Genomic DNA, 27,141 nt, shown 5'->3' on the forward strand with positions numbered 1-27,141 from the left:
TATTTTCTCTTATTTTTATTTTTGGTTTTTGGCTCTATCCGTTTTATCATCTGTCCCTTCTGTGGAGGTTTTTTTTCATTTGTGACATAATTTTAATTCCTAAGAGTTTCTTTTTTTTTTTTTTTTTTTTTTCTTGGTGTCTATTCTTTCATAGATTCTCTTTTTAGCTCTGTTTCTTTCAGGTTGCCTTTTTTGTTAATTTGCTTTTGTCTGCCTTTGAGGTTAGAGAACTTGCTTGGCCATCTGCTCCTGTGTAAGAATGGAGCCATAGAAAGCTGCTGGGTAGCTCTGCAGTTGTGGGTGGGGCTTGAAACTGTGGGCATCAGCCCAGTGAGATCTTGCTAGGCTGTTCTGTTGACTGTCTCCCTTGAGCTAGGCAGAGTCCCCAGTGAATGTCCAGTTTCTCCTTGGAAGATATATGTCTACCTCTCAGCATTTTGGAAGCCAAGTAGGGAAATGTCTGAGGACCCTCTGCATTCAGTGTGTAAGCTTCTGCTTGACCTCCACAGGTCCGCAGTTGTGCCTGGTGTGATGGCCTCACTCCCACTCCAGCTCCAGCACAGTCTCACTCTAGTGAGCAGACCTTCGGTCTGGTGCCCACATAGTGGGATGTGGGGGGGGGGGGGGTGTCTTGCTGCTCTTAAGCATAGTAGAGCTTCTGCATACACTCCCACGTTTACCTGTGCTTTCAAAGGTACCTTATGCCTCCAGTTCCTGAGCCTCTTGGGGGTTCTGTGGTAGTTTAGTTGCTTTTTCATTTTTCCTGTGCTTGCTTTAAGATTCTAGAGTTTGCTAAATCAGTTACCACTAACCTCTCTCCTATTTTAGTATCCAAAATGTTGCTTTCATCTTTCCTATTCTCTTTGTCCTTATGGGTTTAGGCTTTTTGAAAAATCCTTTTATAACCATTTTAGTGGGTGTATTAATCTGCTCAAGCTGCCATAACAAAATACCATAGGCCAGTGACTTAAATAACAGAAATTTTCCTTCACAGTTCTGGAGCCTGAAAGTCTAAGATCAGAGTGCCAGCATGATTGGTTTCTGGTGAGATCTCTCTTCCTGACTTGCAAATGACACCTTCTTAATGTGGCTTCAGCTGGAGGAGAGAGAGCTCTGGTGTCTTTCTTTTTTTTTTAAAGATTTTATTTATTTATTCATGAGAGACACACAGAGAGGCAGAGACACAGGCAGAGGGAAAAGCAGGTTCCACGCAGGGAGTCCGATGTGGGACTTGATCCCGGGACTCCAGAATGACGCTGTGAACCAAAGGCAGATGCTCAACCACTGAGCCACCCAGGCATCCCTGGTGTCTTTCTTTTTTTTTTTTTTAATTTATTTATGATAGTCACAGAGAGAGAGGGGGGTGCAGAGACACAGGCAGAGGGAGAAGCAGGCTCCATGCACCAGGAGCCTGATGTGGGATTCGATCCCGGGTCTCCAGGATCGCGCCCTGGGCCAAAGGCAGGCGCCAAACCGCTGCGCCACCCAGGGATCCCCCTGGTGTCTTTCTTATAAGGGCATTAATCTCATTATGAGCATACCACTATCATGATTGCATCTGAACCCTTATTATCTCTCAAGAGGTTCCATCTGTGGTACCATCACATTATGAGTTAGTGCATCACCATAGGAATTTAAGGAAGAGGGGCATGCTTCATTCCATAGCTGTGGACGTGCTAGTGCACGTGCACAACCTTCCATCTTTAACTGGAGCCCGTGATGGAGTCTTTGGAACAACAGCCATTAAAATATTTTTAGAATGAGGGACTAAATCTCTAATTCGGAAGTAGCACGTTATATTAATTGATGTATGGATTTTAAAGTGGGATGATTTAATTATTCTTGCAGTCCTTAAAGCAAGTCCACTGAAAGGTAGTAAGATAGTTTAAGGTAACCTCCCACCCTTGCCTTCTCCCTTCTCCACCCACATCCTTTTGTTTTCCTGATTTCAGTTATTCCTGTAGAACTAAAAAGTTGTTCTTAACTATAAGAGTTGTATGTTTAATGCCTTTTTAGCTATTTTAAACAGGTAACATGAAGGGAAATTTCTTTGTTCTATATTGACTCCTGTCATTGCATTTTCTTTCTTTAGTGATATCTCTAGATTAGAATAAAATATTCCCCAAACTGTATTTATATTTGCTTTCCTGTTTCTGTCTTTTTAAATACCTAATCTGCATGTTTGTAGAAAAATGCTTTTCTGCACTAGAGATTCGATTTCCGAAATCTTTTTATGATTTCACATACATAGGATAGGTTTTTTGACATATTGAAAAGTATCTTAAATGGAGTACAAGATGACTTATTGTTAATATGGTAATAGTTACACAAGGAGCTTTTTTTTTAAAAAAAAAAAACTTTTTATGTTGAAATAATTCTAGACTCACTGGAAATTGTAAACTTAGCACATAGAGTCCCCTGAGCCTCTCCTGCACTGGTGACTTCTTGTTTTTCAGGTATTTTTAAGATATATTTTTTACATCATGTAATTCCATGTAATTTTTAGTTTTAAATTTTTGAAATTTATTAACTTCAGAATCCAATGAATTGAGATTCAATTCAATTTTTATAGGTATTATCTCCACAAGAGAAACTTTTCCTGATCACCCTATCTCAAATAGAACTTTTATCCTCTATCCCTATACCAGTGAGTATTTTATTCACTCACCTTAAGTAGTTCTTTTTTTTTTTTAACCTTAAATAGTTCTTATAGAGCTTTGTCATTTGTAAGTATCTCATTTACTTAATTTTATAGTCTGCTATGTTCACCCCTTATCACCTAGAGAACTACTTGTTACAGATTAGATGCTCAATACTGATTTTTGGTTTTTTGTTACTGATTTTTGATATAGGATTTCTCTGTTTGGTTGTTTTGTTTTCTTTAAATGCTTTGAAAATTGGAATAGTGATAGAAAAGCCAGACTTACTGATGTTTAAAAGGGAAGAGCATAATTTTGGAGTATCTCCTTAGTCTTAAAGAACTCTGGCTGGGGGAATCTTTATTTTATTTTTAGTCTTGAACATTGGAAATTTCTTTTGGATAATGTTGTTATCAAAAATACTTGGATGGAAGGGTACCCAGGTGGCTTAGTCTGTTAAGCATCTGCCTTCAGCTCAGGTCATGACAAGGTTCTGGGATCAAGCCCCAGATTGGGTTCCCTGCTCAGTGGGGAATCTGCTTCTCCCTCTCCCTGTCCCCTCACCCCTGCCTGTGATCTCTCTCTCTCTCTCTCTCTCTCAAATAAATAAATAAATAAAAATCTTTTTAAAAAACTACTTTCATGGAGATTTTTTGATCTTTTGGTTTTTCTAGTAAAACATTTTCAAGATCCCTAGGTTCATTCTGACATTCTGAGTCCTTTATTTATTTATTTATTTTTAAAGATTTTATTTATTTGAGAGAAGAGCATGAGTTGGGAGGAGGGGCAGAGGGACAAGATGATTCTCCTCTGAGCGTGGAGCCTGACTCAGGACTTGATCCTAGGACCCTGAGATCATTACTTGAGCTGACAAGAGTCCACTGATTAACCAACTGAGCCACCCAGGGGCTCCTGAGTCATCTTACCTCTTGTATATCCCATTCTCATTTTCTGATCGCTGATTGATTTTTATTGTAGTAAAAAACACATAACACGAGATTTATCCTCCTAACAAATTCTTAGCGTATGGCGCAGTTCACGCAAAGTGAAATGTCCTACAGCAGAACTCTCGGACTTTTTTATCTTGTGTAACTGTAGCTTTGTATTTACTGAACAGCAGCTCCTATCTCTTCCTTCTCCTGGCCTCAGCATCATTCTACTTTTTGCTTGTATGAGTTTGGCTACTTTTGATACCTTACATGACCTTTTATGTCACAGGAAGTTATCATTGAAAGTAATTTTGCTAAAATTTATGTGCATATAATTTCTCTCCAAAAATTGAGCCCTCTGTTGTCTATTTGTTGTGCATCATGGCAAAGTTATTTTTTCAGGACTCTTCTGAATTTGGTGTAAAGTACTTGTTACTTTGTTTGCTACCTAATTACCAGCCACATATAAAGTCTTTCTATCAGATTGTTTCTAACATGGATTGTAGATATCTCAGTAGGAAGATATGCTTATCTGCAATTCTGTTGTTTGAATCTATCCATCAGAATGTAGTAAAAATAGAAACCTGCAAAATGGGTACAAGGACTGATGTGTAATGTATTAGGGCAACCTGACAGTTATCGTTTTTTCTGTTTCCCATAATTCTCTCTTGATTGTTGCCTCCATGTGGCATTTCTTTTTTAAGATTTTATTTATTCATGAGAGAGAGAGAGAGAGAGGGAGAGAAAGAGGGGCAGAGACACAGGCAGAGGGAGAAACAGGCTCCATGCAGGAAGCCCCACGCAGGACTCGATCCCTGGTCTCCAGGATCGCACCCTGGCCTGAAGGTGGTGCTAGACCACTGAGCCACCCGGGCTGCCCTCCATGTGGCTTTTGTTAAAAATATGTAGTGGCTCTCAACTAATTTGAAAAAATTTATTATTTTGTGGTCATATTGTGTACAAGATAGAGTTTAAGATTTTTTTCCTACCCCCTGTAGGTATTTGTTAAGTGTGACTATGCAGTCTGCTTAGTTCTAAGGGCATATGGTCTGTTTATGTCATTGAAGCAAAAAATCGCCACCCATGTGAAATAGTATCTTCAGTTTATTATATTATAATATATAATATATTATATTATAGCATTACTGCATAATAGGTGCTGCTGTTAAATACAATGGTGTGATCCCCAGTGGGCAGCAGCTTGGTGATGGAGAAGCTGGTGGATGCTTACCACAATTGGTGTCTTATGTAGCATCTGTGGTGGGATTAGTATAACATAGTGAATCCCCAAGTAGACAACACAGCCTCTTTTTTTAAACAGAAAAACAGTGTGCCCCGCTGTCCTCCAAGGATTTCAAAGCCACAACACCCTCAGGTAATTTTCTCAAGGTGTGGTTGTGTATTATCAAATGAAAAAAGAGCATGGAAGCTTTGAGTTCTAATACTATTTTTCTGACTAACTTGTGGAAGTTTTTTTGAGATGGGAAGGAGTTTTTAGGGCTTGGTTTCTTCATTAATGAAAATATATAATGATACTATTGATGTGTTTCACATTATAATCTTGCATAAATTTGACAATGACTATGCTTTAAATGCAAAGGAAAAATTGTATTGCACTAACAAGTTTTGCATTCTGATTGTTCTCAATATTGTCTAACTGAATTCACTTACATTCTGTCTGTAAATTTCTTTTAAAATTGTCAATCAGCTATCATTTAATAATGAGGTCTGCTAACTCCATTTCTGTATTTTTCAGTTAACTGTATGTATTGAAATGCAGTGTGAAAACTAAAGCTTGAATCAAATGATTGGCAACTCTCAAGATGGGTTAATATTAATATGTTCCTTTCATTAACTCTTATAACCTTAAGTTAAATCATTTAAATTTGTATTGTTAAATATTAGTGAAAATGAAAGCTCCTATTGCAGTTTTTTTTTTTTAACTAGAAGTGTCTTTATTTCAAAGTTTTAAGAAACTATAATTTGTGGAGGTTTAATTTAAAATTATTTTCTAGTATAATTAAAAAATATTTTTAAGATGGCACTTAATATTAAATACTTTTACTATGAGCTTCTTCACTTATTTAAAATAAAAGGTGGAAGAACCCAATAAGGTGTTTTGAATGGCAACATACTGAAAAAAGTAGGTGAGAGTAAAATAGTTTTTATGAATACATTTGTTATGTAAAGATCATTTGTCAATGAGGTCTTCTCCACATTCTTCTCAGAAAAGAATAGTAGTTGTTATTAAGTTGGTACAGTTGTTAGATACTGTTAATAATTACACTATCTTGATCTTTTTCAGTATATTTTCATGTGTATTAATCAGGTCATCAATCCATTGTTGTAATGTTTAATAACAATTAGAACATTGAGAGTTTTAAAAACTCTATTATTTATCTGTTCTGATCTTGAGGAATACCTTAATATTCATTGTCATCCAACACAAGAGAAACCACACATTTGTGTAAATGCCCACTCTTGCTCAGATAAATAGAACTGTTGCAAGCCAGGAGTGCATTTTTGGTGTTTTGGTTCTCAAAATAAGCATTAGCATTCATTGTTCATAATTGACAACTTACTGAATAGCAGTTGTTGAGTAGCAGAAAATACCTTTTTGTCCAATTTTCTTTTAACATTAATAGCATTATGTTAAAAAACATGGGTAGCATTCAAATTCACTCAAAATGTGTCTTATCTATATCTCTCTAGCTTTTGTACCGGGAAGGTAATTTTGTTTATTTTTTCAGCATCTTTTAAAAATTTTCTGTCAGAAGCATAGGTGGTATTGACCAGTTCATTTACTAATCAGCTTTTTTGTTGTTGTTATGAAATAGAATTTTGTTACATTGATTTCACAATGGAATAATCAATTTGAAGACTGCAAGTAGTTTTTTAGTATGTTGAGTTACGAAGTTGAAAATGCACAATTTAACACCAAAGTTGCCTAACTTGTACAGAAGCCTAGGAAATGAAAGCAGAACATTGCAGCCTTTGAGAATTTTACTCACTGGAAAGGAGTCCTCTTCCTTACATGAGCATGTAATTCCTATCAAGGAAAGGGAGCTTATGTAATGTAGTATTAAAACCTGGTCCATTACAGGTTTGCAGGAAAACTTGCAAATCCATATTTACCAATGGTCTCAAACCACAATTGCTAAAGTATGTTTCTCAGTGGCATTCTTTTATTTGTTTGCTTCCCTCTCTAGAGAGACCTTCAAAATTTAACTAGCCTTGAATGTTGCTTTCTTTATATTGTTACTCCCCTTCTCAGAACTTTTAGGAATCTTTGTTATCCACAGTAAACTCAAACACTCTTGATGTTTGTAGTAAGTTGAGCTCAAAGTGTCCTTCTTTGATCTCTTTAGGTTCACTCATTTAACAGATATGTGTCTAGGACCCACTTAGTACCAGAGATGTACTTTATACTAGGGACTGGTGGTGTGAACAAGGCAGACAAGAAGGAGTCTGTTCCCATGGTGTTTTTTTTTTTTTTTTTTCTCCAGAGAGGGGCAAGAGGGTATAAATCAGTGAAAATATGAATACAATAATTTCAACACGTTTAAGATGTTGAAATATTAGAAATAAGCCAGGCTTCTGTTGGCTTCCCTCTTTTCTAGTAATTTTTTATTTAATCACTATCTTTATCTCTTACAGGCTAGACAGCTTGGATTTGAATATAAGTTTTGTCACTGACTAGCTATGTGGTTCTAGGCATATTACTCATCCTCTCCATTTCTCAATTTGTATTATTATGACAGGCTTAAGAATAGAAAATAACTCATAAGATTCTTGTAAAAATTAAATGAGCTAAATCCTCAAGTACTTTAAAGAGTGTTCTACAATTAAGACTTAGGAAAAATTTTAGATAGCTTATTTTTACTATTAAAATATTCTTTCAAAGTTTTTAAAGATGAAATATGCCTAGCATAGTATCCTATGTAAGTCTTGTATTCATTCAATTATTTTATGAAACACTTTTATCTTGATTTTCTTAAATGGAGGAAAAAAATACCTCTAAGGCAACCTAAATTCTATTTATTCTGCATTTTGCATTTTTATCATGTGTGTTAAGTGTACATTAGCAACTTATTAGGTTGGTTTGATATGTGAACAGATGGGCTTCTTTTCTGACAACTTTAATTCATCTCCTTTATTGATATAAAAATTGATGAACTCTATGCCGATGAAATTAATCACATGGTTTGGGATTTGTCCTTTTTCCCTTACCTCTGAAACCGTAAATGACTAAATTTACTTTCATAGATTGCTCCAATGGTACCGTGCTGTGCATGACACTATTCCCACTGTCAACTGCTCAAGTCCCTCCTCACGTGTATCACTGTGGCAGCCTCATGATTTGTGTCACCTCCACCAGGTGTCTTTGCCCTTCCAGTTTATTTTACACATCACCACTAAATAGTCTGAGAATGATCCTTTCATCATCTACTTTGCTCAAAAAAACTATATTTGCTTTCTCTTGCTCAGAGAGTCAAATACAGCCATTAGATTACCTTCCTTCCTAAATTGGCTTTGATTTTCTATCACTACTGTTGATACTAGACTCTAATTCTCAAAATGCTCTTGTAGAATATTAACCCAGTGTTATTACAGTTCTTTGTCTTGATCTTGCATATTAGGCTCAGTCTTCTATTTTCACTTTTGTTTTAATACTGTGCTTTTAATCTCTCTGTTCCCTGCCTTCCCTCCCACTTCCTAGACAAACGTATCCTTATTTTCCAGGTACGTTTAGCTCAAATTTTACCTTTCTCATGACTCTTTTTGACTAGCTCATGACGTAACTATCCCTAAAATCTATAGGTTGACTTCTGTGTTTTTGTGTTGATCTGATGATATACTAAGGGCCTAGATATACATTAAAATATTACTCTTTTTAACATATTTTACATAGAGCATGTAATTGTGTTGATATAAAGATGTGCTTAAATGATCGTTTTTCGGCAGGTTTTAAGGAAAAACCTCTTTATATGTGATACCCCCCACCTTATGTCTTTTCTTTGGTTTTATAGAAGCTGCAAGTCGCGCCATAGTCCAATTTCTAGAAATCAATCAGAGTGAAGAAGCCAGTAGAGGTTGGATGCTTCTGACAACAATTAATTTGTTAGCATCCTCTGGTCAGGTAAGTTGTTTTTATGTTTGGTAACTACTTTTTTTATCCTCTTGGAATTTTGTGAAATTTATCACCGTATCCAAATAAGATTTTAATATAACCATTGTATTCTTTTAATCTTTCTTACATTTTACTTCATGCTGCTTACAGCATCTCTATGAGGAGGTTTATGTTTTAGAACATAAACCTGAAGAAATGCCTAACTTAAACAGTGTTTTCCATCTTTGTCACCTCATAACACGCGTATAGAACACAATACCATCCTAGGCATAGCAGTGGACTTCCTGTGACTGTAGACAAGGAGCCCAGGAGCTCTGGCTCCATCGGACCCAGACCAACACTTCTGTAACTCATGTTAGGGAACTTGCCTTAGAAGAATCATCTGAGGTCACTTCACTAATAAGGTATAAATGACATTGAAAATACTTTTAAATTTTCTAATTTTTATGGAAAATATGGGAATACTGACATTTTCAGGATAATATATATTCCCTTCCTGCTTAATCTATTCTGGAGATTGCCCCCTGCCCCACCAATCACCTTTAAAATATCTGCCATGATCTGTATTGCATCTACTTGGTGATGAGCTATTTGGATACCTGATTATTGGTCTGTGAGGTGGACATTCAAGAGGTTTTTGCAGCCTTCTACAGTTCCAAATAGAATTACCCAGCAAAGTTAGTACTACTCTTGAGAATGGTTATTACAGTGGGCTTTTCAAACAACTATCATTTAATAATTGAATTTACAAAGGTAGCTGTGACACTAGTCTGTTCTACAGTGATGGGCCACAGCGGAAACAATGCATATTCCTTAGTAACCATGTCCTGACACTAATCACTAGCCTAAAGTAGTAGCACTTGGAGTTTTTTCCTTTAGAATCCCCTTTTTTGTTTGCTGGTTTAGGTTTGTTTGTTTGTTTCTCAACATCACAAAAGGAATCAGACCAATTTGCTCTGATGTACCTGGGACTTTCCAGATTTTAGCCTGCAAGCCGTACATCCCAGACAATCCTTGAGTCCTGGGCAAATAGAGGTATTTATTTATCCTAAGTAACCTTCAGATAGTCCTAAAGAGGCCCACTGTTTCATGTATCTGTGACCATACCAGAAAACTATCAAAATGTCAGTTCTATTTGCTATTGATTGTAGCTATATGTCTCCATGTTGTACAAAAAATTTGGTTGGGTTCAGAATAGCATGTAAAAATAATCATTTTTAATTGTGATATTTCTAAGTTTTATTCATATTTTCTGTAGATGCTATCTTTTTCACGTGTGAACAGAAAGTGTATCCTACCAGAATACCTAACACAGTAGAAAGTCAGTAAATGTGGATTAACTTAAATGTGTACAGATAGACAGATTGCCTTAAAAGTATAAGAAAAGAATCAGGAGACCAAATCACTTTTTGAAAAAATTACAAATGATGTTGATTACTAGTTTGGATACCAAGTTATACTTTTAGTCTGTCAGTTATAAAATGAGAATGAAAAATCATACCATTTTGCCTAATGTAAAGGGAAAGCTAGTAATAACCTAACTAGAAAAAGAGACATTTTAAAAGAAAATTCAGTGTTAAATATTTTGAGTTGACTTTTTTGTAGGCGTCCTAAATCAACATGTAGATGACAGAGATGGAGAAGATGAAGACAATCCTATAAAATGCAGTCATGGGGTATACGTAGTACTATGAAAATTGAAATGTGAACCTTACAAATTTCGTAGGTGAGGGTAGGAGGAAAGATAAGGATTAAAGCTTCAGACGTGGTCAGACCTTTAATGTCAGGGAGTGCCTGGGTAGCTTAGTAGGTTAAGCATCTGCCTTTGGCTCAAGTCATGACCCAACTCCGCACCAGGCTCCCTGCTTAGCAAAGAACCTGCTTCTCCCTCTCCCCTCCACTTGGGCATTCTCTCACTATCTCTCTCTATCTCTCTCTTAAATAAATCTTTAAAAAAATTAATAGGGGCAGCCTAGTTGTGCAGCGGTTTAGCGCCGCCTGCAGCCTGGGGTGTGATCCTGGAGACCCGGATCGAGACCCACGTCAGCCTTCCTGCATGGAGCCTGCTTCTCCCTCTGCCTGTGTTTCTGCCTCTCTCTCTCTGAATAAATAAATAAATCTTAAAAAAAAAATAGACTGATCATCAGGTGTTTGGAGACATGGGATAACTAGAAATAATCATAGTGGGAAGAGCAAAGGGTTTTTAAAATACTTGGAGGAAATGACACTGGAGATGTAGAAAGGGTCCAGATGATGCAAGGGATTGTGATTTTTTTCCCCCCAAAGGATTGTTCTTTAGGCTTTCTCTCTCCTCTCCATCACCCTACTACTGCGTTAGTTCAGGCCCCATCTCTCATATGGTTTTCTGTATTAGTTTCCTAATTATCCTGACTCTCTAGCCCTTTTTATCTAATTTAGATCTATACTATCACCAGTTATTTTTTTGAAATCTGATTCTGTTACTCCTTTGTTTGTAACACTTTAAAACTTCACTGGTTCTCCAATGCCAGCAAAAAAAAAGTCAAACTAGTGTGGGAGACCATATGCATACATAGTATACACTTGGGGACCATTTAACCAGCTCTCTAACCTAAGACAGCTTATGTCAGTAATGAGCTTCAACTGCTTCATGTGTAAAGTAAGGAACATACAGTAATAGAATCTACCTTGTAGGGTTGATGGAGGAATAGATGAGATAATTAAAATTCATAGCCTTATTCTATGATTTATACTCATTAAAGATTTGACATTATTATTGTGGCTTTTCAGGAGTTAACAGTTTTGGACTCAGGTTCCTAAAACATACTGTATACCATATAGTTCAACCTCCTATGTGTCTTCCAGGTGATCTTTCCCCCTCTTAGTTCCTATACTTTTACATTCCATTCCTGGAGGTGTGGATCACTCCCCTTTATATTAGCCTCTGTGTACTGTCATTTCTACCTTTAAGAGATTAAATCATAGTTACTGATGAACCTACTTCTGCTAATAGACTACAGTCTTCTGAAGGACAGGGGTACTTTTTCATTACATGTCCAGTTCCCAGCATACTGCCAGACATACCCTATGCTTTCAAAAAATGCTTGATGAAAATGCTATTAAACTAAATACAGATGATGCCAGCCTCTTGATCTCCAGTGTGATAAAACTTGTTATTCCAAACTGCACCATGAAAAAATTTGGCAATTATTATAGTATACTTCTTAAGAATACTGAAAGGTTTACCATAAATAAAGGTGGATTGTTGAAAATAATATAGAGATTTCTGTGTATGTCAGTGATGGCTGTATCCTTCCAAGTGTCCTTCCAGCCCCAAGAATGTGTAATAAAATAAAAATGATAGTAAAGCAACTAGTAATTTGTAATTTAGTGCTTAATATATCTCACATTTGTTACATATTAACTCTAAGACTTATGTGTCAATGGATCTGTTTCATAGGAGAGGAAAGTGAGGTCCAACAAAATTAGTTTGCCCAAGTTTATGGTTAAGTTTCTTTTTTCTAAATCCCAAAGCTTACGTTCTTTGAAACGTGCTGCCTTTTAATGAATAAATAGCAAACTTAATAAATAACAAACACATCTCAATATTTGATTAAAGCAAACTTGTCTAAATGGAAAATGAATATTCGTCAGCATAGAGTCATTCTTAAATTTTTCAGGCATTTAAAAAGTTATTCTGATATATAATTTTCTGTCTTAAAATTTGTGAGTTAATGATTTAACTTCTGGCTTAAAATTTGTGAACTTACCTAGCAGTACAAATTGCAGTTATATCTGTCTGTCTACCTATTCACTTATTAATTGGTTTGTTTTCCAGAAAACCGTGGACTGCATGACAACGATGTCAGTGCCTTCCACCCTGGTTAAATGTTTATATCTGTTTTTTGACCTTCCACATGTGCCTGAGGCAGTTGGAGGTGCACAGAATGAGCTACCTCTAGCAGAGCGTCGTGGACTACTCCAGAAAGTTTTTGTGCAGGTATGGAGGGTGCTATTTGCCTGCCCATCAATACCAGTCTATTTCAAATGAAGCAGGTGCGCTCATAAAGAGATTTCTGCTTATTCCATTTTCTGTAGTATTTCATGCTTTTTTTTTTTTTTTTAAGATTTTATTTATTTTATATGAGAGAGAGAGAGAGAGAGAGCACACAAGCAGGGGGAGCGGCAGAGAGGGAGGAGAAGCAGACTCTCCGCTGAGCAGGGAGCATGATGTAGAGCTGAATCCCAGGACCCTGGCATCATGATTTGAGCTGAAGGCAGATGCTTAACTGACTGAGCCCAGGCACCCCTTCTATGCTCTTTATTATTGACTTCATCTCATATAACTGTCACATTTCTTGAATATGAACTTTTACTTTGAGGAGTAAAGGAGTGAGGCATTAACAAGTTTATTTCTTTGGACAGATTCAACTATTAAAGTACCTTTGATAAAGCAATAACATCTCCAAAATGAACTAATAAGCAAGAAAAACTTCTATTGACAATCATATTAAATTTGGGATAATATTTCTTTTAATATCAAGAGATTCTGTTCATTGCTCTAAATACAGGAAATTCCTAGCCTATAAATATTTTTCTTGTACAAGGCAGTTTATTTTAGTAGCTGCTACCACCTCCTCTGCTCCCTGCTTATAAAGTCCTTCTTCACTGCTGTTGCTGGTTTTCTTTTAATAGCATTAGCAGTTAACCAAGGTTTAAATAGGCTGTTGTTAGCCTGAAAATATTGCCATCATTTTCATATCCTTTCTTAGGAGAAAATTTTCAAAACTATACACATGTGGAGCACAGTCTGTCCGTGGGACTAATACAGTACTAAAAAAGCCACATTTAACACAAGAGGACATATACTACATACTTTTATTTCTGTGAATCCAAAGTGGTCAGACTCTTAGCAAATTGAGTGATGGTTCCCAGGAGCTGGAGGGTGGGGAACAAGGAGTTGTTGTTCAGTGGGTGTAGAGTTTTCAGTTTTGCAAGATGAAAATGTTCTAGAGATCTGTTGTACAACATGCATGTAATGAACACTACTGTACTCTATACTTAAAAATGATTACGATGATAAATTTTGTGTTATGTGTTTTTACCTCAATTTAAAAAAAAAAAACAAAAACCACACTTGTTTGAATTCAGTTCTCTGGAATTACATAACTTTAAGATGCAGATTTCTCACCTCTGAAATAAAGATAATGATACCTACCTAAAGGGTTTTTGTGAGGATTAAGTGGAACAATACACAAAACAATGGTTCTCTGCCCAGGGTGTGGTAGACATGAACTGAAAGTCCCTATGATTGCTGCTCTTGCCACCACCAATGCCACCATCGTCAGTAGGAGTGGCAGAGAGGACAGTATCTGAAGTAGATAAGCTGGAGCCAGGTACAGGTGATGATCACACATCATATATTGGGGTCTTTGCTGTAGAGCTTTGTGGAGGTGTGAGCCATGAAGGGACAGGAGAGAGGGAAACCCAGGCAATTTTAGAAAGGAAAAGACATGGAGTCCCTGGGTGGCTCAGTGGGCTAAGCATCTGCCTTCAACTCAGGTCATGATCCTAAGGTGCTGGGTTAGAGCTCCAGGCTGGGCTCCCTGCTCAGCGGGGGATTTGTTTCTCCCTTTCCCTCTGCCTCTGCCCCTCCCCCCCACTCGTGTTCTCTCTCTCTTTCCCTCAAAATAATAAATAAAATCTTAAAAAAGAGACAATTATAAAAAAGTACTAATTCAACAAAAAATTCTCGAACACTGGATTTTTTGGGATACTTTTTACAGTGGTTAGGTAGCATCCATTATCTCCTATAATTTGCAAGACAGCCCATGACTTCAGAGGTTTTTCTTTTCCACAAAATGATGATGAGAGCAAATGGTAGAAATAGGATTATTATTTAGGTTTATCTGAGTCCTGAATTAGATTGGTTGAGAAAAGCAATGGGAATAAACAAAGGAGTAAATCTCATAGGAATTAAAGCTTCTTTAAGACATTGCTAATGAATGTAGTGGGTTAGTCTTTGCTTATTAGGCTACTGTCCCTATTTCAATAAAACCCTTCTAAAAATTAATATATTAGGCATTAAATAGAAGCTGAATTTTATGCATTTAATTCTAAATACGTATAGCAAAGATTTCTTCTAAAACTTAAAAAAAACGTTTTTTCTATCTGAATGCAGTGGGTGTTTCCAATGGAATGTGGGATTCATTTTAGCATATTGAATATTAAGGCCAAAAGGAACTTCAAAGAAAATTTGACTGAAACTCCCCATTTAAAGTTACAGAAACTAATAGCCAAGGCTGTGATGCACAGCAGGTGTGTGGCAGGGATGGGAGCCTTGCTCTTCCCACCTCCTAACCCAGTCTTCCTTTAGCTTTTCACTTCTTCATTTCAGTTTCTCATCACAGGCTGGACACTGTATTCATCATTTTGTCTAGAACACCGGTGGAGACAGAATTATTGAGTGTTTTCAGCATACATGTTGTTTGTGGTAGATGAAATCCTTATGTTTATGTTATGTGACAGATGGTTTCCTGGGACCTTAGCATTGGTACTGCTTCATGTAGGCATGCGTTGTATTTTTTTGTTTGTTTTTTTTTTTGTGTGTGTTTTGTGGGGTTTTGTTGTTGTTTTGTTGATATGGCCAGTTATTCTCTCCTACACTTGGCTGGAATGAATAACAGAGTCCCTGCAAATAGAAATGGTTACTGTATGGGAGAAGAGGAATTGAGATACAGACTCTTTGGTTTTTTATTCTATAAAATAAAAGGATTACATGAGATTATTTCTGAGAATATTTTTGCCTTTAAAGATCAAGAACTAGTTATTTTTAAGAATCAACAAATTTAAGGAATTAAATTCAGTTCATTTTTGAGAACAAAGATTTGATTTAGAAAAATATTTTATTTTTGGATTTGTTTTTATATTACAAATTAGAAAAATGACATCCATTTCTCTAATCACAAGGGCAGTGTGAGAACCAGTGAAAAGTGTAATTGATAATACACCTTTCTGAGGAGAGGTATTTTTGTTGCAGTTGACTGTCCTTTTTTCATATTATCATTTTTGTTGCATTTGACACATATGGAAAAAGATAATACCTATTACATGTATTAAGTCAGTATCCAACAATTTCTCTAGGCATTTTGTATATGTCTGTTGGAGGGGAAAGCCTGTATTTACTGATTTTGTAAATATCTTCTTTCTTTAAATTCTTGGTCCTTTTTTTTTTCCCTTTCTGATATTTGGCAGCTATGAATTAGAAAGCCCTTCTATTTAAATTTTTGCATTGAAGGAAATAGGAAAAGTAAAACCTAGCTATCTCAGACAAAACATATTTTAAATACTTTTTTTTTTGTATTTTGCAGTTTCCCTACAGATACTGAAATACTCAGATTTCATGAAGCACTTGTCTTTCAAAAGAATAAAACTTACATGAATTAGTTACTTTATTCATTATTATATGCATTTTAAAATATTTAGAAAAGAAACTTTAGCAAGGAAGAGAAAAGTTAACTTCTCCTGATGCTGAGTCAAGATTAGAAGAAAAAAATCCACTGAAGGCAAAAACCATAACTGAATTTTGCAAGTAGTGGCTCTTGGTTTTTTTTGAGTCCTTGTGCAATATAAATTCTGCAAATCATAGGTAAGGGATAAGCTCTTATCCCAAAGCTTAAGAAGTTTTTTAAATCTTCTTTGAAAGCCAAGCCTTAGAAGATTTTTGGCTACTAGACATAATTGAAAGATACTTCTGAATAAAGATGATTTTATTATTGTAATATCCCCTTTTACTTGTACAGAGATAAGAACAATTTAAAAAAATACTTCTACAGACCTGTTTTTACTTTCTCACCTCCCTAAAACTGTCCTATTTAAAGAAGAAAATTGTGTCTCACCTAGGACAATCTAAGAATTTAAAAACCAAAGTAGAAAACCAAAATGTTGACCTTGAAAGTTACTATTGATTTATTCCAGTTTAGAGTCAGTATGCAAAAATACCATAGAGAAGGGTACCTGGGTGGTCAATCAGTTAAGTGTCTGCCTTCAGCTCAGGTCATGATCCCAGGGTTCTGGGATCGAGTCCCATGTCAGACTCCCTGCTCAGCAGAGAATCTGTTTCCCCTTCTTTCTCTGCTCCTCCCCTTTATGTTCTCTCTCTCTCTCTTTCTTTCTCTCCCCTCTCTCAAATAAATAAATAAAATCTTAAAAAAAAATAGCACAGAGAAGACAGGATAGTAAACACCAGAGTTGTTGTTGTTTTTAAATAAGCTGATAAAAGTAGGCCTGGCTTACTGTCTTACCATAACATACTTCTGAATTATGGATTTTTTTTTAATGTTGCCTTAGTTAAGAACACCCATCATTGTGGCTTAATGATATCACTTATACTAACCCTGAACTTTCCAAGTTTTTAATAATAAGATCTAGTCCTCTTCTAGCTCCTCCCTTTACCCATCCATTCATTTATTTAAATACATATTTGTTTTGTGTTTTTTAGATCTTAGTGAAACTCTGCAGTTTTGTTTCTCCGGCGGAGGAGCTGGCTCAAAAAGATGATCTCCAGCTTTTATTCAGTGCAATAACCTCTTGGTGCCCTCCCTACAACCTGCCTTGGAGGAAGAGTGCTGGAGAAGTCCTTATGACCATATCCCGTCACGGTCTTAGTGTCAATGTAGTGAAGTATATTCATGGTGAATATTTCTTTATGTTTATTTGAAAGTTTATTTGAAAGTTTCTTCCATTTTCCTCATATGATGACAACACTGCTTTTTTCTCTCTCAATCCTCTAAAGATTGATTTTATTTTGAATTAAAAACAATATTTACCAGGAGAAAAAATTTTTTTTATTCATGAGGCATTTCAAATGTTAGAAATTTTTATATGTTACAACAAAGGATGTTTACAAGAGTTGAAATAATTTCATTGTCTTGTTTAATCATAATGTAAGTTCGGTGTCACAGCCCATTCTTTCCTCCTTTTCTACTAAAAAATATTTTTTTGAGATGCTATAATTTAAAGCCTTTCTGAAGATACTTCATAAATAGGTAGATAAGTATCTGCGCAATGAGACATAAATGAATTTAGATGGTTCTTTATTAGCACTAAGGGGGAATTGTAGATTCTGTTGAACTCCCATATAAGTGTCAGCTACCCTTCAAAATGTCTAAATAAGAGACAATGTAGCATCTCAGATAGTTCACTTATATATTTTTTCCTGAAAATCTTTCAAAATAATTTTTAATACAACGGTTTGTTTACTCATAACATCCAGTCATTAAATGTTTCCTGCCTCCATTCCTATGTTAAATCTTCTTGGCTTTTTTATGTGACACTGAGTTTCCTTTAGACAAACAAATTTTGTTAAAGAGAGAGAAAAATCTTTTTTTTTTTTTTTTGATAGTTTACACTCTGTTTTATTTCATGGAACAACTAATAAATCATAGAGTTATGCCTCATTCAAAACCCCATTTCTATTCTTAAATTTGGTCATGATTCATGAGTCAACCTGCTTCTGCTCGAACTCACACTCCTCCATGCTTTTACTGAGCTATGAGTGTTCAGTGGAAAATTTGCTTTAACTCAAAGGTCAGAAGGGTCCACAAGAACAAATGAGTTACCATTACATCCTAGTGCCTGCCCAGCTGTGCAAGGGCTTCTGTGATAGATGTCACATCCACCCAGCACCTCTCCACAAGGCTCTGTGCTGGGAAAACTTCTTGTAGTTAAGGAGTGTGTGACAGCCTGCTTGGGGGTCCAAGCTCAGTGTTCCTCTGACTGCGAGGCTGAATTGGGCCTGCAATGTGCCTGCAGGTGGCTGAGAGAAAATCTTTTTTTTGAAAAGCCTTTAATTGCCAAAGTCAGTGAGAAGGTATAACTTGTGCTTTAAATTAGTAATATATAGGGCAAACATAACTTAAAGATTTTATTTCTTGAAGTCTTTGTCTATCTCATTGGTCCAAATTCACCCTAATTTGAGTTTTTAAACTAATGATTGGAATTTTCTTTTTAATGACGTAAAAGATTAAAAATACCATTTGGCAGCAAGGAATCATTTTGTTTAATGAAAAACATCCAAATATGATGTAAAAACTATACATGTCAACTACTTTTCAATAGTTGTATTACTCTTTGTTTACTACTTTGAGACAGAGCTTTTACAGTGAATTTGAATCTTATATTTACTTTTAGAACATGTGACCTTTATCTTACAGTATTTTATAGATACATTAAAAATTTAATGTTTTATTAAACACTGGTTAAGAGTAAAAAATTTTTTAAAGCAATTTACATAAATAATATGTTTATTTAATTCTTAATTTTTGCAGAAAAAGAATGTTTATCTACATGTGTTCAAAATATGCAGCAATCAGATGACCTGTCTCCCCTAGAAATTGTTGAAATGTTTGCTGGGCTTTCTTGTTTCCTCAAAGATTCGAGTGATGTTTCCCAAACTCTTTTGGATGATTTTCGGATATGGCAAGGATATAATTTCCTTTGTGATCTCTTGCTTAGGTAAAACCCCCACAATTTAAGAATATGTTTTAAATGTCTACTCAGTCTTTTTCATCAATGGAAACAGTGTGGTCTGGGACTATGGAGAAAAAGGAATTATTTATTTATTTGTTTATTTATTTATTATTATTTTTTAATCACTTATTTAATGTATACTTTTATCTCGTTGGCTTTAATCCCTTCTCTTTATTCCTGTCTGTCAACAGAGAATAAAAAGTGAGTTTAAGCTGGCTAACGCAGGCTACTCTACTTGGTAGAGTCCGTGGTCAGGTGTGGAAGTAAATCTGCTCTGCAGTAGCTGTGGGAGAAGAGCTTAGATGAACTAATCAGCATCTTCCTAAAGTATAAACTCTGTGTGCTTACTTGTATTTTTGGGATTTATTACAATACCAGTGGTTTATTAATATAGTTAATATTAATAATTACGTGGATTGAATGAGACCTTACAAATATATATATATATATAAAACAAAATGTCTCACAAGCCCCCTTGTCCATCCCAAATGTTTCATGTGTATCCTGGGAAAATGACTGACTGCAAATTTCTTAGGAAGAAAATACTCAATGCCTTACTAGTTGTTCCTCGCCCATAACTTACTTTTAAATAATTTTATCTGCACTCTTGTAAATTCCTTATTTCTGACACCAGTTTAACCTAGTTGCCATTACTACTAAGCAGTTCCCTAGAATATAATTTTGCACATATATCCTTATTTATAAAGGAGGACATAAAAATAGATGAAACAAGCATTTCGGGATCCCTGGGTGGCACAGCGGTTTGGTGCCTGCCTTTGGCCCAGGGCGCGATCCTGGAGACCCGGGATCAAATCCCACGTCGGGCTCCCGGTGCATGGAGCCTGCTTCTCCCTCTGCCGGTGTCTCTGCCCCTCTCTCTCTCTCTCTCTCTCTCTCTGTGACTATCATAAATAAATAAAAAAAAAAATTAAAAAAAAAAAAAAGAAACAAGCATTTCACTTTACTTAGGGGGGGTGTTAATTGGTATAATCCTTTGAGAATGCAGGTGATCAGCTACTATCAAGAGCCTCAAAAATGTTGATACTCCTTGAGTGTAATTTCACTTATGGTTATTAATCCAAAAATATAAAAATATAATCCTAAATGTAGACAAAATTTTATGTGTATTAGTGCTCCTATATTCTGATTTCTACTGACTGTGCCTTCTTTTCCCCAAATCTGTGGTTGGCTCTTCAAGACCATTGAAAGAATATGTATAGGGATTTTATATTAAAGGAAAAACATTTGTGTTAACATGGGTAAATCAAAAAAACAGGTTATTCAAAGTGAGTTGTGAGGCTAAAACTACTTTTACTTTTTTTCCTACTTGTGTGCATTCTTCAGCTTTATTTTAATGAGAACTTTAATTAGTTCTATGAGGGAGGAAGCCCCAATAAATCTTAGTCTTTAAAAAAGATAGTTTTGCACCCTATTTTGTGTTTTTGATAAAGCCACAGTCAAAAGATAATTCCATAATGACTCCAAGTGTTATTTTTAAAAATTGTCAGACTCTCACAACTTTACTTAAATGTATTCCAAAGACAGTACTTTAATTAATGAAATACAGATAAAGATTTAAAATTCTTTCCAGGAAATTAATTTTTAAAAATTGTTAACAAAGAAATGTCTTTGGAAAGAAATGGTTAGTAAAGTTTTTAGTTGTAAACAGTGAAACTTTATAATCTTAGAGTTTTAGGGAAAAAAAAGAATTTTAGGGAATTTAAGAGACATTTCATGTCATTCTTTTATTTTATAGATACTTTCTATCAAAGATTAGCGATCTACCTAAAATAACACTGTTAAAGGCAAGATCAGCACTTATATATATGAGGTCTTAGCATATTTGGCATAATTTTCTTTCGTTGTGGTGTAATGTCTTTATAATGAAATTTGTAGGTTTAAAAAATAGTTTGTTTTTATATAAGGAAAAATTGTATGAAGAAACTTTTTGGAGTACTTTATACATTTATTGCATATGCAAATTGAAAATTTCTACATTAAATTTGAATATACAGCAAAAGAGAAAAAATATTTACTAAACCATACTTTTCCTAGATTGGAACAAGCAAAAGAAGCAGAATCCAAAGATGCCTTGAAAGATCTGGTTAATCTGATAACTTCCCTAACAACATATGGTGTCAATGAACTAAAACCAGCTGGTATTACCACAGGAGCACCCTTTTTATTGCCTGGATTTGCAGTACCTCAGCCTGCAGGGAAAGGTGAGTTTTGTTTTTGTTTTTGTTTTTTTTCCCTATTCTGGACCACTCAAAGATGTAGAAACAATAAATTAGTAAATAAATAAATTTAACTTTGAGTACTCCTTGTTATATGTAGAAAGGTAATAGGCTATTATTCATATACATTATTCAATACTATATATTCATCAGAGTTTATGCTTTATTTATGGTGTAAATTCTTGAGTGACAACGTTACCAGATCTAATACTTGAAAACAATGTATATTATGAAAATACTGTAAGAATCAGCTTATGAAATTTACATTTTAGTATTTCATCTTAACATTTAAACAGCTTAATAACCTAAACATCCTCTTTTTGAATGTTGGCTGCTAATGCATTTCTAGATTATGTGGTTGGAACTTGATTCACTTTCTGATCACCATGCTTATCTCTATATAAGATATAAACAGAAAGCAGAGGTGAAAATGCTTATATTTTAAAAAATAGGTACAAAGACTTTTTATTTTTGAGAGAGAAAGAGAAGAGCAGAGAGAGGCAAAGGGAGAGAATCTTAAGTATGCTCCACACCTAGCATGGAGCCTGACCAGGGGCTGGATCTCAACCCTGATGTCATGACCTGAGCCAAAATTGGACGCTTAACCGACTGAGCCACCCAGGTGCCCTGTAAAGACGTTATATTATTTCTTTCAGGCTGGAGAATAAATTTTATAATTCACATTTCCTAACTTTGACTCTTCATCTAGTGATTTTTTAACCAAGAAAACTCGTTTAGTTAGTAACATTTAGTTATGTAAGAGTGCAAGCAAGTTTTACTGTTTAATTTTTTTAACTGCATAACTGTTCTGAAAGATCTGAGCCTGAAGGCCTCTTCTAGTTTCTTTCCTATGATTGTCACTTACTACATATTTGGTAGTTACGATATTTACATGTAAAATTTCACTAGCCAGAAAATATCAACCTGTCTGGTTATTTAAGTATCACAGTATGTTATCTATGTATTTTTATTACATAGAAGTCAGCAGTTATAAATCTTTTTCTTCAGTGAAGAGAAATGGATTTACTAGAAAGTCCTCAATTTAATTTACTGGAGAAAATTATATTCAAAAGTCATGACTTAGGGCAGCCTGGGTGGCTAAGCGGTTTAGCGCCGTCTTCAGCCCAGAGCCTGATCCTGAAGATCTAGGATCGAGTCCCACGTCGGGCTCCCTGCATGGAGCCTGCTTCTCCCTCTGCCTGTGTCTCTGCCTCTCTTTCTCTCTGTGTGTCTCATGAATAAATAAATAAAATCTTAAAAAAAAAAAGTCATGACTTAGATTGGAGTTGTCAGATTTCCTATAGTAAATTGTACCCTCATTGTGTAGGCTATATAGGACTTTTCAAGTGAGTCTCTATGCAATAACTAGAATTCCAGGCATATCTTACCGAGAAGTTCAAGGTTTCACTTTATTTAACACTAAGAAAAAAATAAGAGTCTCAAAAAACTTCTAATTTATAGACTGTAGCTTGAATATTCCACAATTAACTATTTCTTTGAGTTAATTTAAAAATAGCTCACAGCATATATCTTATTTTAAACTTCATTGTTTTGGTTAATCAATCTAATCATGATACTGAAATAATAGTTATAATAGCATAATTTTGTAATGAGAGAATTAATGCAGCACAGTTAACCTTCCTCATATGTTTTCCTTATATTGTCTCATCTGTAAAAGAGATAACCACATATACTGGGGTTACTGGGAGAATCTAGTGACTTGATGTCTACGAAAGTGCAGTTAACTAAAAGGACAGTGCCCCCAGAGTCAGAATTCAGGTGACCATGAGTCATTCAACCTTTCTAAATCATCCCTTTCTTCTTCAGAATAGTTGATGTAATAATAGTCTATAAAGTGAATGGATCAGCTAGATCATTTTCAGTTTCATCTATAAGTCCAAAAATATATTTCCTGTAGCCTGCGTTGTAGAGTTATTGTGCAGACTAAAGGAGATAGCTCTGTTTCATATACAGAGAATATGGAATGGCTTTTTTTTTTTCCTGGTCAACAATATTGAGACATCATTTGCATATATTCAGATCTATTCATTTTAAGTGTTGAATTTGATGAGTTTTCATAAGTATATGTGCTTGTGTAATCACCACTGTAATCATAATATGGGATATTCCAATCCTTCTAAAAATTTGTTTCCCTTTACAATCCTCGCTTCCCTACCCGCTTGCCCTGGCAATCATTGATCTACTTTGGTTTCAGCCTTTCTAGAATTTCATAAACTGGAATCATATAGTATATAATTTCTTGTATCCAGTTTCTTTCACTTTTATGATTTATCCATGTTATTGCATGTATCTGAAGTTTGTTCCTTTTTTGGATAGTATTTCATTATTTGGATTTCTTGTACTTTGTTTGCCTCCTCATCAACTGATGGCATTTATTTAACTATCATGAATAAAGCTACTATGAACATTTATATGAAACAAGTCTTAGTGGGGACATGTATTTTCATTTCTTTGGGGCAAATACCACACAGTAGAATGCTGGGTCATATGAATATGTAACTTTATGAGAAACTGCCAGAATTTTTTCTAAAGTAGCTATCCCATTTGCACTACCATCAGCAGCAATGTGAGAAAGTTTGCTTTATATCCTCAGCAACACTTGGTAGTGTTAGTCTTTTTAATTTTAGATATTCTAGTGAGTGTGTTGTAGTATCTAGTTGTGTTTTTAATTTGCATTTTTTGAAATTATTTCAGGGACCTTTTAATGTGTTTATTTGCCACCTGTATCTCTACTTTGGTTCAGATCTCTGTCTGTGCCCAGTATTCAATAGGATTGCTCTTTTTATTGGGATTTTAAGTCTTTTAAATATTCTGGATAAATCTTTTAAAAGTTACGCATATTTTGTAAGTATGTTCTCCTGGTCTTAACTTGCCTTTTTTCTTAGTAGCATCTTTAGAAGAATGGAAACTTTTAGTTTTGATGAAGTCCAACTTATCATTTTAAAAATATTTTGAAAAAAATTATTTTGTATATTTTACCTCGAATTGAAAAATTTTAACCCAAATTCACTAAGATCTGTGTTTTCTTCTAGGAGTTTCATATTTTGATAACTTTTGTAAGGGTCTGTGATACCTTTTAATTTATATATATAGTAGAAAAGAAGGTTTTTTTCTTCCAGTATGGACATCTATGACCTTTTGTTGAAAAGACTGTGTATAACCAGATATCTGTGATTCTTTTTCAGTTCTGCTCCATTGATGGATATGTCTGTCCTTAAGCCTGTACTATAAAGTGTTGACTCTCTATCTAAAGCGACTCTTGAAATAGAGTCATTTAAGTTGTCTGATTTTGTTCTTTTCAAAAGTACTTTGGCTATTCTGCATTCTTTGAACTCCATATATATTTAATAATCATGTCAGTGTTTAAAAACAAAACTAAGCTTCTTGAGATTAGGAGTTGATTGGGATTACATTAAATGTAGATCAACTTGGGAACAATTCGCATCTTAATGATATTGACTCTTTCAATCCATGAATATATATAGCTTTCCATTTATTTGGGTCTTATTTTCTCCAACTATAGTTTTATAGTGTACATCGCACAGGATTTTCAATTCTTTTGTTAAATTTACCTTTAAATATTTTATTCTTTTTGATACTATTGTGAACAGAATTGTTTTCTTAATTTCATTTCAGATTTCTTGTTGCTAGTTTCTAGAAATGCAATTGATTTTTTAAATATTACCCATTTTTAACTATGACTTTGTTAAGTTTGATTTTTGGTTTTAGTGGGTTTTCTTGTTTTTTGTTTTTGTTTTTGTTTGTTTTTGTTTTTTGTTTTTTTTTTTTCTGTTGTTAGATATCTTATTAATCTAGTTTTGGATAAGAAATGATGGACTATGCTAATTTCTTGGTACTAGGTTAAATTTTTGTTCACTCTGGCAAATGCCCTATACTCCTAGTAGTTGTGAACCTGGAGACAGTTTTTAGAGGCAAACACTTGTTTTGGGTGCTTCAAATACTTTATGTGTTAATTTCTTTATAATTAATTTTATTAATTTGCCTCACAAGAGCTATGTATGTAGATTTTTTTTTTCTCATTTGGTGGGCAAATGAGAAAATCAGATGTTTGAAAATCAGATGTTGGGACACCTGGGTAGCTCAGCGGTTGAGCATCTGCCTTTGGCTCAGGGCATGATCCCATTTCGGGGATCGAGTCCCATATCAGGCTGCCTGTGAGGAGCCTGCTTCTCCCTCTGCCTATGTCTTTGCCTCTCTCTCTCTCTGTATCTGTCATGAATAAATAAAATCTTAAAAAAAAAAATCAGATGTTGAACATAGCTAGTAGTTAGCCATAAATGGCTTTAAAAAACGTATATGTAAAGAAATCACACTTTTAGCTTGAAAACAAAATGCGTTTTCAAATGAAAATTTATGGAAGTTCTAGTGTGGTAATTATAAAGAGAAACTGGAATGTAGAGAATTTTCAACCCCCTGTTTTTGTTCTTGCATTCTTGATACTCCTTGGCCTTTTACTGCTCAGGTTAAAAGTCTTTTAATGAGACGTAACTGTTCTTATAGTCAAGGTCCATCTTACAAATAATAAAAAGTGAAATCCCTGCACATTTCCAAACTCAGAAAGCTAGACTTACATAATATGATTTATTCTCTGTAAAACAGCCTACTGTTTCAATCAATATATAACAATTCTTGAATTGGATATTCATAATAATGCGTTAAAAGTTTAATCAACATTGTTTTTAATTAAATGACTAAAGTCAGATGGAGAAAAACAGAACTTATTTTGAAAACAAGATATGTTCTTTGTAAATAGTTGATAAATGTTATAATCTGTTTAAATAGACTACTTTGCCATGATTAAAATACCATGTAGCACCTACTTTTGTGTTCTTGTTTTCCATTTTAGGTCACAGTGTGAGAAACATCCAAGCCTTTGCAGTTCTTCAGAATGCATTTTTAAAAGCAAAAACCAACTTCCTTGCCCAAATTATCCTCGATGCCATCACAAATATTTACATGGCCGACAATGCCAATTACTTCATACTCGAGTCACAGCACACACTGTCACAGTTTGCAGAAAAGATTTCTAAACTCCCAGAAGTACAAAGCAAATACTTTGAGATGTTGGAATTCGTCGTTTTTAGCTTAAATTATATCCCTTGTAAAGAACTCATTAGTGTTAGCATCCTCTTAAAATCTAGCTCTTCTTACCACTGTAGCATTATTGCAATGAAGACACTCCTTAAGTTTACACGACATGACTACATATTTAAAGATGTGTTCAGGGAGGTGGGCCTTCTGGAGGTCATGGTAAACCTTTTGCACAAATATGCTGCCCTCTTGAAGGATCCAACTCAGGCACTAAATGAACAAGGTAAAGCATTTTCTATGATTTCACTTTTGTTTGACAAAGGGGTTTGGGCAGGGTGTTTTGTTCATGTTTTGCTTTTTATTTGGCTGTTGATTTGAATGACTTAATGTACATTATGGTAATATTCTTGTGAATATTTCCCACAGTTAACTTGTCCATTCAACCTCTGTTACAGAATTGGGAGAGGACAGGCGCTTAGATATATGTCATTGTAGTGGAAAAGAATTTAAGGCAAAAATTGAGGGAAACCTTTATGGTCCACATGACTCATAAGTGCCACTTTCTGCTTCTAAGAGGGAATTTTAAAAGATCCTGGAAACAATTGGGATGTTTAGGTCCCTCA

General features: G+C 34.9%; 1 protein-coding gene across 8 annotated transcripts in view; it reads left to right on the plus strand.

Annotated features, from left to right (window-relative positions):
• The window catches only part of WDFY3 (WD repeat and FYVE domain containing 3), a 234,046-nt gene that overhangs the window by 70,549 nt on the left and 136,356 nt on the right, over nt 1–27,141 (plus strand). For 5 of the 8 annotated variants that reach the window (XM_038582230.1, XM_038582234.1, XM_038582232.1 and 2 more), the window contains exons 4-10: nt 4,890–4,943; nt 8,599–8,708; nt 12,517–12,678; nt 17,179–17,371; nt 19,007–19,193; nt 21,264–21,430; nt 26,334–26,801. In XM_038582230.1, coding sequence (XP_038438158.1) covers nt 4,890–4,943; nt 8,599–8,708; nt 12,517–12,678; nt 17,179–17,371; nt 19,007–19,193; nt 21,264–21,430; nt 26,334–26,801 — 1,341 coding nt within the window. The remainder of the gene's footprint in view (nt 1–4,889; nt 4,944–8,598; nt 8,709–12,516; nt 12,679–17,178; nt 17,372–19,006; nt 19,194–21,263; nt 21,431–26,333; nt 26,802–27,141) is intronic. The other 3 variants (XM_038582233.1, XM_038582236.1, XM_038582237.1) reach the window with 1 other exon arrangement.

This window comes from Canis lupus, chromosome 32, assembly GCF_011100685.1.
Source record: "Canis lupus familiaris isolate Mischka breed German Shepherd chromosome 32, alternate assembly UU_Cfam_GSD_1.0, whole genome shotgun sequence".
NCBI classification, from domain to species: domain Eukaryota; kingdom Metazoa; phylum Chordata; class Mammalia; order Carnivora; family Canidae; genus Canis; species Canis lupus.